General features: G+C 36.4%; 1 protein-coding gene across 1 annotated transcript in view; it reads left to right on the top strand.

Moving 5' to 3' along the window:
* Positions 1–10,791, top strand: part of LOC149251329 (uncharacterized) — a 74,417-nt gene extending 63,626 nt beyond the window's left edge. Inside the window, exons 2-5 of the mRNA XM_089459355.1 lie at positions 7,521–7,782; positions 7,996–8,195; positions 9,399–9,586; positions 9,943–10,791. Coding sequence (XP_089315481.1) covers positions 7,521–7,782; positions 7,996–8,195; positions 9,399–9,586; positions 9,943–10,256 — 964 coding nt within the window. The 3' untranslated portion in view covers positions 10,257–10,791. The remainder of the gene's footprint in view (positions 1–7,520; positions 7,783–7,995; positions 8,196–9,398; positions 9,587–9,942) is intronic.
* Positions 10,792–13,509: the final 2,718 nt, after the last annotated feature.

The raw sequence follows: 13,509 nt of genomic DNA, 5'->3' as shown, positions 1-13,509 counted from the left end.
CACTAGTCTTATTTTATCTCTTGGATCTTCATTTGTACTTAACCTTGTCTTGGAGTCACTAGTGTTTCTTGGGGCATCTTGAAAACCAGAGTTAGAGTTTCATCTTTTCAAAGCTTGGAGATTAGCGTTTTCAGATGAAATCATAGCTTGTACTTGAAGTGAAGAAGAAGAGGAGACTTCTTGCCCTGGAGGACATGCTTGTGTGATGCATGCTTGTTGGAGCTCCTTGGTGTAATGATTGATCCATGGTTTTCAAAATTTTCCCTAGATTGTGTTTTGGGGAGCTAGAGAACTATACTAGCCTTGTGGTGATAAATCTATGGTATGAACATGAAATTTATTTTTATGTGTATTTACTAACGTTCCCAGCCGTCCAAAATTGTCTCTATTGCAGATTTGATTTTCAACGATCTATTTCTTCACGGTTTTGTAATGTCTAGCTCTTGTATGTTTTGCTGATTTGACATAAGTCAAGGCTGAATTTGTTAAGTGATTTAACATATATATTGAAGAAGATGGGGCAGATGTGCTGCTGTATTTACAGTTGCTATAAGAGATTTTTAGAACTGTTTTATGCATGATAAGATTGCTCTAGAGGGCTGAAACTTATTGGCACACTTTGGTCTCTTTTCTCTTGGAATTGCCTAGTGGATTGGAGTTGTAACTTGTTACAAGTTGAAATATTGTTCACTGTTGCCGCTGTTCCATTTATATTTCATAACAGCCTTAAGGGTGACAATTCACATGTTTAAGATCCAGGAAGCCTCTAGGAAAGAGGTGACATTTCTATTTTGCATTTTGTATTTCATAACAGCCTTAAGGGTGACAATTCACATGGTTAAGATCCAGGAAGCCCCTAGGAAAGAGGTGACATTTCTATTTTGCGTAAGACTCATAGATAGTTGAAATTTCTACAGGCCTTTGCCTGGAAAGTCATCTGAAGAAATATGGGATGAATTGAGTAGATAGTTTGGATTGAATCCACTAGTCTTCCTTGAAACTACAGTTCGTTAGGTTTAAAAATATCACACCATATGAATGACCTAAGATCCCTGTAAAAGGAGTTAGCAGAAGTAGGCATAAAGGACAAAGAAGACACAAAGTTAGCAATGTAGCATTTACAATGTACATTGACTCAATTACCTTCACAATGATTGTAGAATATAATATTCTCTTTAATGGCTATGGAAAAAATGATTGAGTGAAGAGGAAACTCAACAAAACAGGCGAGAAGATGGGGGAAATCAAGGTCAGCAACAAAGAAGAAGATTTAAAACTTGGCTACACAGTCTAGATTTGTAAAGTCGGAGCCTTTGATCTTCTAAAAAGAAACGTTAAAGAAAATAAAGTGAAAGAAGGAAATGATCTTGGTATTGAAAATAGTACTGATGAGGAGGCTGAGGACCTATAAGAGTTCCATGTCTATGAAGGAAGAGTAGGTAGGCTAGTACTAACAATCAGAATTTTGAAAGTCATTATCATTTTAATGTAAACATCATTTAAAATGTTTTAATTAGAGTTTCGGGGGGCGGGGGGGGCGGGGGAGATTTTGTCCCGTAACATTATATTAAAAAAAATAATACATACATTAAAAGAATTAAAAATACATATATTAACAGAATTAAGAAATTAAAAAATGTTACGAAGAAAAGAAAATTTTCAATATCAAACATAAATTTTAATAATTTTTTTTTTCAATATCAAACATAAATATTGATAACAAAAAAAATCTTTCAATATCAAACCTTATTCGTAGAATATCTAATATAAGCTAGAATAGTTCTTCCCTATCATAATAAAATATACATTAAAAGAATTAAAAATACATATATTAAAAGAATTAAGAAATTAAAAAATGTTACGAAGAAAATAAAATTTTCAATATCAAACATAAATATCAATAACAATGTTTTTTCCAATATCAAACATAAATATTGATAAAAAAAATCTTTCAATATCAAACCTTATTCGTAGAATATCTAATAAGCTAGAATAATTCATCCCTACAATATCTCAAGATTAAAGTTAATGGTTGTAATAAAAACTTTAAACTTTATTCTTTATTTTAACAATATTATAGAACCTATTTTGACATTAACAACGTGCAATTAGTAATGGCTTTAATAAAAACTATTAACTTTATTCTTTATATTAACAATATTGTAGAACCTTTTTTGACATTAACAACGTGCAATTAATAATTTACCGTAAATTTAACGTTATTAATCTTTATAATAAAACTTATTATCAACGTTAATAGCTAATGCTTATATCATCAAATATTATTAATTATATTTATTATTAATCTATAAAGTTAATTATAAGAATTATTAACTATGTTATTATTATTAATTAAATTTTATTATTATTAATATTAAATTAATAATAATTTTTTTTCCTCGATAAAAACTAATTCTATTAAGAGAACATATAGTACAGTGAGAAGTTACAGCCAAGAGAAGCAAGAGCACAGGCAGTCGGAAAGGATATGCTATCCACCTCGGCCCCTAGAAGAAAAGAGAAGAGAGTAGAGTTGAGCAGGAAGAGACTAGAAGAACCGAGGAGCAAAAACAGAGCAAAGGATTCTACCCCACATGGGAAGAATCAACTATTCTGCTTTTTTTCCCTTTCTTTTTACCAACTTTGACCCATTCGGGAGGGCACTGCTGCGCTGGCATGATTTGCAAACTGAGTTGGGCTGACTGAGAGGTTTCCTTATCTGAATCCGAGGTAGAGGATTCATGATTCCTTTTCTGAGAGATTGGCTGGATAGACAAATCCTCAGGCTCAGCCGAGGGTGGAGCCTGTGCCATCTTTGCTTCCACTCTTTCCTCACTCTCCTCCTCTTCATCCGAGTTGAAATCAAAATCGTCCATGGGGGGAGGGTCATGAGGCTTCTAGCTTTTGGATTTCTGCTTAGGATTGGCTTTCTTCTTTTGGGTCGGCATCGAGGGACAAGAGCTCTGATGGTGCCCTGTGTGATGGCAGTTGCGGCAGCGGAATGCTGTGTTCTCGTAATCCAAGTTCTGAGTCCAATGAAAGTCTCCAATTTTGAGATTGATCTTGTCAGGGAGACCTTTGCTCATGTCTATTTCTGCACAGATTCTGGCGAAGGTGTATAGGCCCTTTTCCCCTCTAGAAATGTCTGTGTCTAGAAAGCGGCCTAGAGAATTGCCGATCCCTTGGAATACAGCAAAGTGCCATAGATGCGCCGGGAGATTAGGAAGTCTGACCCAGATTGAGAGCTTGGTGATGATTGCTGTAGATGGATCGAAGTCTGGGAGCCAGGGGGTGAGGAATAAACCCGCTGAGCCCCAAAACCATGGCCCTGCAGTTAAAACTCTTTGGTAGTCCTCATCAAAAGCAAACACTGTAATGAAAAAGCCCTTTGAGCATAACAGAACCTTACAATTGTTGGTCCAGTTAGAGTGAATCCATTGGTAGAGGTCTGCTGTGCGTGGCCATAGCCCATTGAACCTGCAAATAATGCCATGCTCTGCAAACTTTTGGGTTTGCTCATCTAGCGTTGGATGCACTATTTCAATGGATGGGGTTTCCTCCATTTTGTCCACCAGAAAAGGTTTGGGAGCCTGAACTGGTGGAACTGTCTTCTCATGCCTCTGTGCATGGACAACATCTTTGTATGAAAACGCCTTAGCTGAGGATGACTGTCCTACAGCTCCCCCTCTCAAACAAAGGGTAAAAATATTGGAGGCATTTCTCATAATGCTGTAAAAAGAAAGGGTGTGTAGATCCTCAAGTTGTTTACCTTCGTGGAGAAGTCGTTGAGCTGCAGAGGGAATCCCCATCTTGAGTTCCAGAGCATGCTTGAGGTCCTGCACTAGATCCGATGAGCTCACCCATTGTAGCAGAGTTTTGCCAGAGATGAGCTTGATTTGGATCTGAAACGAGGCAGAAAGATCAGAGTTCCTCTTTTCTCTGCAGATCTGAGACGAGAGGAGGCAGGAGCTTTGCAGGGATTTCTTTTTCTGAACTTGCCGCAGGGGCTTGTGAGGAGATGATGGGTGAATCCCCACGTCATCGAGTCTGTCATTGCTTTCCGCCCCATAGAGCTTCTAGATGGTCCATCCAGGCAGATCCAGGGAGCTGAAGGAATTCTGAAGATTAAAAACAGAGTATTGGCTAATCTTGGTGGACAGAGGAGGTAGTAATAAGGTTGAGCTACCTTCTAGATCATAGAATGTCTTCCCAGTAGCCGCCGCATGAGGAGAAGCTTGAGTAGAATTTCCCTGTTCGTCTTTAATCATTGCGTTTGCAATCTGAAGGGGGCGGCGGGTGCGAGAAGCAGCAACAGAGGGCCGCGATCTGCCTACCCCAGAGTTCCGAGCGGAACATAAAGGAGAGAGGGGGGCACTCAGAAGAAATTGGAAGACCTGCGGTTCATCATTGAAGGAGGAAGCCGACGCTTCATGACTGTATCGCTCGTCTCCGTCAACAGCAGGGCCGAGCATAGGCCAGACAGCGGCCGAAGCAGGGGAGGCGGCTTCACGGTTGTTAGGGTTCATCGTTCAACCTTCCCAATCCAACCCCTTCTCTAATTAATATTAAATTGATTAAATTAATAATTATTACTGATAATAATAATGATAATTAATTCTAATATTAAAAAATATTTTTATTCTGTTTATAATCTCCATGTTATTAGTTTTAGGGTTAGCTTGTCGGCCCTTTCACTTTTCTTATTTTTCCATCTTTTATTTATTATCCTTGAGCCTTGTTCTTCTTTGTGGATTTGTTCTGACGATGAGTCTTGTTATAGACTCGAAATGTTGACTAAAAAATGACTACTGTGGATTATATTCTAGATATTCAAGCTCAAGATTCTCACCACATAAATCTTCAAACACTCAACAAAAAAAAGTATTTCAATGTTGGCCATAAATAAAATAAAATATATCAATGTCCACTGTAAAGAACATAATTTTACATCAAACTTTATATATATATATATATATATATATAAAGTAATACTCACTGAAAATTTCCAATTTTGTCCACAAGCGTTTCTTACTTTTTTACTACAAAAGAGACATGTAATTCCTTCACTACTCAACATGGAGTTTACAAGTAACATTTAAAGCAATATTGATATTACAACCCATTATGAAAGAGATGTGAAATTCCTTTTATGCTCAACATAGATTTGAGATGTGGTATTTAAAAATGAAAGACTAATAACAAAAAGATATTTCATTGTGAGCCATAAATAAAATATTTTGATTTCTATATTAAGTAATATAATTTTATATATAGAGAGATAAAGACTTGGAAAGTAAAAAAAATTCTCATATTTTCACTGTCATATTTCAATGCGTACTTTGAATAAAATATTTGAATATTCATGTTAACTAATATTTCAATATCAACTTGATGTCTAGAGAGAATAATTTAAAGTAAACCAACATAGATCCATTTTAATCTCGGGTTATCAAACACCAATAGGGATCGAATCTTTTGAAGTCTAAACCTCTTTCACTGTGCAAAATTTGAAGAAAGGTTTGCACCATAAAAGATATGATCTCTCTCGGCACTTTATAGATATAGGATTAAGATGGATCTATGCTAGTACTAATAATTGCGCTGAGAGACACTTTCCAACTTAGAATGGTAGAGATGTTGTGTTGTAATGTAATATTATGTGAAAAGACCCAAGTTCAAATTGCCCATGTTGTGACTTGGGCTACAAGGAGGAGGACATATCATAACCCCCCAGAGGTTTACTGATAGTTATGTGTTAGGCAGGTCGCTGAGTGGGTCACAAAAAAAGAAGGTAAATTTGACTTGGTCAAGTTACCGGTGGTTTTTGAGTTCCAGGTTTATGAGAATATATGGTATTGACCCATTATATTCATGTGGAATATAGCCTATTTAATGTTGGGACTCTGGACACCACATATCTCCACAATGGTATGATATTGTCCACTTTGGGCCTAAGCCCTTATGGGTTTGTTTTTGGGCTTTACCCCAAAAGGCCTCATACCAATGGAGATATTTGTTCATCCTTATATACCCATGATCCTTCCCACTTCTACCATTTCTAATCAATGTGGGACTTTGTTCGTATACCCAACAATCCTCCCCTCGAACAAAAGACCATCGAGCCTCCCCTCAAACCGTAGGATTCTCCTCTCTCTACCAACCAGGATTCTCCGCTCCAATGCGTTGGAAGCACACGCCTTACATGGTAGCACCACCTGTCTCGAGAGCTTGCTCCATCCCAGGTCAACTCCTCTTCACCGTGTGTTCCCCAACACGTCCATGAAGAATCCGGAGCACACCGCCTGTTTAACCGAGCTCATCCACAGGCTTACGGGGGCTCACCATCTTTGTTCGGCATTCCGAGGATTCATCCACTTGGGTAACCTCGAACTTGGCTCCGATACCACTTGTTGGGACTCTGGACACCACATATCTCCACAATGGTATGATATTGTCCACTTTGGGCCTAAGCCCTTATGGGTTTGTTTTTGGGCTTTACCCCAAAAGGCCTCATACCAATGGAGATATTTGTTCATCCTTATATACCCATGATCCTTCCCACTTCTACCATTTCTAATCAATGTGGGACTTTGTTCGTATACCCAACATTTAAAAGAGGAAATTAAATCAACCTAGATTTATTTTAACTCTAGATCTACCAAGCATCGAGAGGGATCAAATCTTCAGATATGCAAAGCTATTTTAGAGTGAAAAGAGATTTGATCCCTTTCGGCTTGATAGATCTAGAATTAAAACAGATGAAAGCGGCTTAATAGATCTTGAATTAAAACAGATAGATGTAGACTGGTCGTTAAAGGAGTCACTAGGCTTAATATTGGTTAATGGCCCATATTATTTTAAGTTATAGGAGTCTTTTAATAATCTATTATGGGTATAATACTTATTTAGGTCCTTAGAACTTAGGACTTGTAATGATAAGTGTTGTTAAGGGGGTCACTGGGCCTAATGTTTGTTAATGCTTCACATTATTTTAAGTTAGTTAGAGGAGTGGTTTAATAATTTCTTAGGAGTGGGTTTATTTTAAGAAAAGCCACGTTGATATATTCGATGGCAACTTTGTTAATGAAATAATACTTTTACCTTGTCTCTTTCGTTGTCCTGGTTGCATCTCCAAATACCAACAGTTTGTTATCGATGAATCTTTAGTTAAAAGAGAAGCCGGGTCAGACACTGGATTGGGTCCTGTTTCTCGTTGTTTTCTAGTTTGGTTTACCGTCAATAGATCTTCAAAGACTTCTCTGGTGTGTTATATTATGTTATTTTTTAAAGAATATCAGCATCCTGAAGCCACTGATATATCAATACTAGTTGGATTTGAGGGACCTTGTAAGGCCATTTTCTTGGTGGAGCTAACATGCAGCTGATTATATATGCTTTGGGATTTGGTATTCTGGATAGAGTTCAAACGTCTATAAATTAAAAGTGAAACAGCCTGATTTTATCCAACTTTTACTTAACATTTCTCCATTTTTTTACCACAATCCATATCGGTTTTGTAGGTCATGTGTAGAGAACTGCGAGCAAACTGGCTGTGTCGAAAAAACTTGTTTCAAGTATTGCAAACTGCCTGTAAACGGTGCTTCTGTGGAAGGTGCCTGGTTTATGCAAGAACCTCTGTACTTGCGTTGGAAAGAATGGGACTGTAAGAGCGACTGTCGCTACCACTGTATGGTTAAAAGGGAGGCAGACAGGGAGAGTCTGGGACAGAAGCCTGTAAAATATCATGGAAAATGGCCTTTCAAGCGAGTTTTTGGCTTCCAGGTTTGTGCAATGTAAATTCATTAATTTAATTCTGTATATAAAATCTTTCTTTCGTTAGAAAAGGTATGTCTTCTTTTGTTTCCTTTACCTGCTGATTTAGTGTGGTTTATTTGTGCATGCATTGCACTGAAGTAGGATATTTTGGTGAAGTGTATCTACATTCAGTACTGTTTCTTATGGAAAAAGTGCACTCAAAAGGATTTTTCCATGCAGGAGCCAGTGTCAGTGGCATTCTCTGTCTTTAATCTTTCCTTGCAGTTCCATGGATGGCTCTCATTCTTAATTCTTGTATATTACAAGCTACCATTGAGGCCTCAAAACAGAAGTACATTCTATGACTTTACTGGCTTGTGGAATATATATGGCATTTTATCCATGAATGCATGGTTTTGGAGTGCCTTCTTTCACAGCAGGTAGGCGAGTTAGTTTTGCTTATTTGCGTTCATACTGTGATCATAAATATGCATTCCTTTAGTTACATTAGGTGAGAATGCATCGACAGCTAAGTTGCATGACATGTGGAAACGTGTACGAGTTTCCAAAACGGGAATGCCTGGAAATATGACACCCCAATAAAAAAAATAAAAATGATATAGATATATGGGAATGAGGAAACTCGGTATCTAAAAAATATAGATATATGGGTTTTATTTTTTAAATAACACATTATCTTGGAAGAAAATAAGAATTCAAGAAAATAAGTAAGAAAATAAGAAGAATAGATATAAATGGCCTATAATAAGGAGACCCATGTTTATATTAACTCTTGTAGATCATCACATGCTGTGGGATTAATCCCACAGCTTGGTGGTCTTGACTAACGCCAATACCATACCCTAAAATTTATAGCGGAAATGGTACAAACTCTAAAATCCTGAAAACTGTTTAGTAAGCTGAATTTAGAATGTGATATGATTTTTTTTAATATGAAGTCCAATGAGGTTAGAATCACTATCAAAACTTTTTGAAACAATTAATTAATGGAAATTTTAAATGTTTAAATAAAATGATAAAAAATGCTGGGTGAATTCAGGATGTGATATGAAATTCTACTTTCTTTATATAAAATCCAATGAGATTAGAATCACTAGATTAGAATCACTATCAAAACTTCCGGAAACAATTAATGGAAATTTTAAATGTACAAGTAAAATGATAAAACGGAAACAATTAATGGAAATTTTAAATGTATAAGTAAAATGATAAAAATGTAAAATAGGGAGAATTTATTATTACCATTAGTGGCAAACTCCTCAAAGCCCAATCACTTATCTCTATTTCGTCTAAAAGGGTCATTTTCATGGACTGGGCAATATTTTCCTATGGGTCCCATGTACCTCTTGGCCACTGGAAATGGTCAAAATGGCTTTGAAATGCTGCCGGCCACATACCATACCGTGTGTCCAGATTTGGAAATGCCATACAGTATGGCTGACATCATTTCCAAGCCGTTCCATACCTGTTTCAGCTTTTCCAGGCGTTTTGGGTATTGGGATGTTGTCCACGTAGGCGTTTCCTGCAACTTAGATTGACGGCATGTGGTGTACAATGTTTTGTTGATAATTTCAGAGTAACAATTTCTTCAAGATAGAAACATGATGCAGTTGATGTGGCAGGGATGTGGAGTTAACAGAAAAACTTGATTATTCATCAGCGGTGGCACTAGTGGGCTACTCACTAATTGTTGCCATCCTTCGGACCTTAAATGTTAGGGATGAGGCTGCTCGAGTTATGGTGGCTGCCCCATTGATAGCATTTGTGACCACCCACATCTTGTACCTTAACTTCTATGAACTCGATTATGGTGAGGTTACCTTTTTCGCTTCAGAACTATTATTGTATTTTCTTGGCATGTCTATATTGCATTTCTTTCAAAAGTCAAGTTATAGTTATATGGAAACAAAAAGTGGAGAGCTTCAATAGCATGCATCATTATTGATTTACAGTAAAGTTTAAATTAAAAAATGATATTTAGGATAGGAAAATAGTATTTGTATTCAGTGATGAATGTGCAACATCAGTTATCTCCTGTGCTTTCTGGTGTGTTGCAATCATAGACACTGAATCAATCAAAACATGTACAAATGCATGATCAAATATTGTGGGAAGAATAATATCCTACCAAATGTTCATTTACTCTATATTTTTTTTCTATGGCAGGATTGAACATGAAAGTATGTGTTGTAATGGGGGTGACGCAGCTTCTGTTGTGGGCAATCTGGGCTGGTGTCACTTCCCATCCGGCACGATACAAGGTATGGACAGTAGTTTTCGGGGGAGGGCTGGCCATGCTTCTCGAGATTTATGACTTTCCCCCAATCTGGGGATATGTGGATGCTCATGCTGTATGGCATGCAACAACTGTCCCTCTGACATACCTTTGGTGGAGTTTCATCAAAGAGGATGCTTTGTCAAGAACTGAAAAGCTCGTGACTAGATCCAAAGAGAAGACTGAACCCAAGAAAGCACAATAACATTATTTTCTTGTGCAGATGGACACTTCAGTGGAAGAGAAATCCCTTTTAGAAAGACTGCAGTGAAGGATATTTTTTACCTAGTTTTTTCATGTATGTTGTTCGTTTCTGTTCTTTCCATGAGGAGGATGCTTTTTCCATGTATGTTGATCGTTTCTCTTCTTTCCATGGGGGGAAGTGGTTCAGATTGGAATTGCTGTCAAACAACAATCATACCAAGATGACTGACTCTTTGTTTGAGATTTACTTGTATCTGTGGAGAATTTTTTGTCGACAAATTTTCCTACCTTTGTATTTAATTTTTCTTCATGTAAAGCAGGCAAGGATAGCTTCTTTTGGGATTAAGGATGGAGGTTTGGACAAAATGTAAAATGATGTAATTTGTTTATGGCATTGATAAAAATTGGCAGATAGAAAGTTATATGCCACTAATATTATGAACTGCTGAAAGCTACATCTTGATGAAATTAATTTACTTGATGTAATGATTACATCTTGGTTAAACGTTTCAAACTTTAGGGGTGTTGCTTTGTCAGGGCAGAAGTCTTGAAGTACATTTACAAATTTTGCATTCTTAGGTAATCAAGAAAAGTTTAGTGCTCTGCCAAACATACTTACGAAAGGATATACCCAGCTAATTTACAAGTGTAAACAGTTTGATTTTTTTGCATGTATGGTGGTTTCTTTCTTGTAACTTGTAAAGTGGTTGACACTAAATTTATTTGAAGGAAATTAAATCAGTTGCATAAAGGGCATCATAATACCTTGTGATTTTGTTTTGCTTTGCGAACAAATGATTCAAACTTACACCCTAGATCTAAAAGGTTTTATTTGTTTCTCATATACCTTATCTCTAAGATGGAGGTTTTATGTTCGTATTTGTAAATGTTTTTGATGGTGGAGAATAATGTTCGTTATTTAAAATGGCAAAAATATATCAGGAAAGCTTTTGTACGATGAAAAATAGTTCTGTATCCGTATGGCCTTCTCTACAAGGCTGCATAAATGTTTTTCCTCTACATGCTTGTCTCTGACATTTGTAATCCATCACTTGATTCTGTTATTTCTTTGAGCTTTCGCGTTTCAACTCTAAGATCATTTGTTTCCATGAGGTTGATAGAGGTTAGATCATTTGTTTCCGTCAGGAGATTTCCCTCTTGGATTTCAGAATTTTCAACCCTTACTGGGATTTGTTTATGAATTTGAAATATAGTTCCATTGCTTTCAATGAATGATAATTATTTATGTGAGTTTATTTTTGACCATTCAGAACATCAACAGTAAACTTCTATTCAATGTTTTCAAACGACTCATCCTTGGAGTTGGGGGAGGTCCAACATGGACTTGGCCATTGGCCTGAATATCAGATTGAATTTGATGACTAGGTTTATTAAAAATTACATAAAATTTTAATTAAATAATAATTATTTTAACGTGTAGGAGTAATCTGGGTGTGGCCCAAGATCAAATTTAGCAGCTGTCACTGTAACACCAATAGTATATCCAACAGCCCATAAGTCAGATATACCAGTAATTTATGACAGCAAGAGCCGAGACTCCACGATAGAGGGGGAGCCTATTTCTTGAGCCTCATTACAACGGGCTAAAGATGATCCCCTGTGGGATTTGGAACCAGGTGGAGGGGATAACATACCATTGTGCCAACCACTTGGTTGTCCCACAAGGACTAAAATATTTAATTTTTTAATGAAAACATATTTGAAAATTTTTATAACATGTTTATAACTATTAGAGACAAATTATGCAAAATTTGTTCGTAAGCGAATATTTCAAAATAGCACAGAGTGCAATCCATATAAAAAACAAAATACATAATTAATGAAGCTTTAAATGGCCTTTAGAGTCCACAAAACATGCTACAAGCTATTGAGCTACTATAAATCACTAATAAACATGATTAATCAACTCACAAGTGCTAGAAATGGGATCTTTAGCATGAGCTACAAAACCATCCTTTAGCTTAGGGTATTTGGTCTCATTGGATTCCTCGGGGACATTTGCAACTGCAATAGTAGTATTAGTAGAAGCATGGGTGAGAATACCCTTTTAGAGGTTGAATAAATGTTATCAAACACAATATGACTTTTATTAGGTTCTTTGTTCAACAAGTGGTTGCACCTTCGATGGAGGCTGTATTGTACAAAGATTATATCATTTAACTGTTTTTGTTCCAATCGGTTTCTCATACCGTGAATTTGCTTAGAAATAGATGAAGTGCACCTACCTCTAGAAGCACTGTAAGTTTGAATTAAGACTTGAATTGCAGATTTTTTCAATTGAAGACATTGACAAGCAAATGACTCCCATCAACGTATTGCAGAGCCAAAGTTAAACAAATCATATTGTGATTTAGGCTAAAGTATTTAAAGTTTAAATAATTAGATTTTATTTTTTGGAATTGCTTCCTTGGTTGGTCCACATATCCTACAATCTTTGTTGCCAAGAGTGCTTGTGGCTCTAGTGGAAACACTAATATGTTGATGTATTTCCAACTACTGACTCTATTAAGGGACCATGTGCTCTAAGCATCCATACAATCCATCTTTGACCAACTTGAGTTTAATCTTCTCTTAACGAAGCTTTGTAATAATAACGTGGGTTTATGAAATACTCCTTTGCATGCATGTACAAGACGATGGAGTTGATTATTCCACATGTTATCAGTGATAATCTTGATAGGCCCATACTCAACTACTTTATTCTTGCATGCTATCTACTCTTTTGTTTATCCAAAACTTTATAAGTGTAATCCATAGCCAATTTTTTTCTATCTATAAACCACAACATCATAAAAAGGGGCTTGCCAATTTTCACGACCTTTGTTGTGTTTTTCTAAAAGTGTTTTAATTTTTTTTCCTTTTTGTGTTTTTTCCATATTGTTTCAGAGTCCATTGAGATCCATTCCATTTATTATTTGAGAACATTCTTTTCAAGTTCTGTGCTTAGGAAAAGAGAGATTGCAATGTGAGGAAAGTAGCAAATTTTGTGATGGTAGGCCTTTGCACTTTGTGTTTTCTCTTGCTACGATCAATACTCATGAGTGGTTGTATATGTATTTTGTAATGCTCTATAGTGTTTTTGATCAAACCTTATTTGCCTATGTTCTCAAGCACAAGGTACATGCAATGTGCAACACATGGGGTCCCAAATATGGTTTTGTATTTAGTTTTTAGCATCTTACCAACAAGAACATAAAGGCATTACATGTGATGATTGGAACACATTTTTTTGC

The sequence above is a fragment of the Pinus tabuliformis genome, chromosome 7, assembly GCF_031772625.1.
Source record: "Pinus tabuliformis cultivar Carrire ecotype Pingquan chromosome 7, CPIR1, whole genome shotgun sequence".
Classification (NCBI taxonomy): Eukaryota; Viridiplantae; Streptophyta; class Pinopsida; order Pinales; family Pinaceae; genus Pinus; species Pinus tabuliformis.
This window is presented reverse-complemented; position numbering and strand designations above follow the sequence as displayed.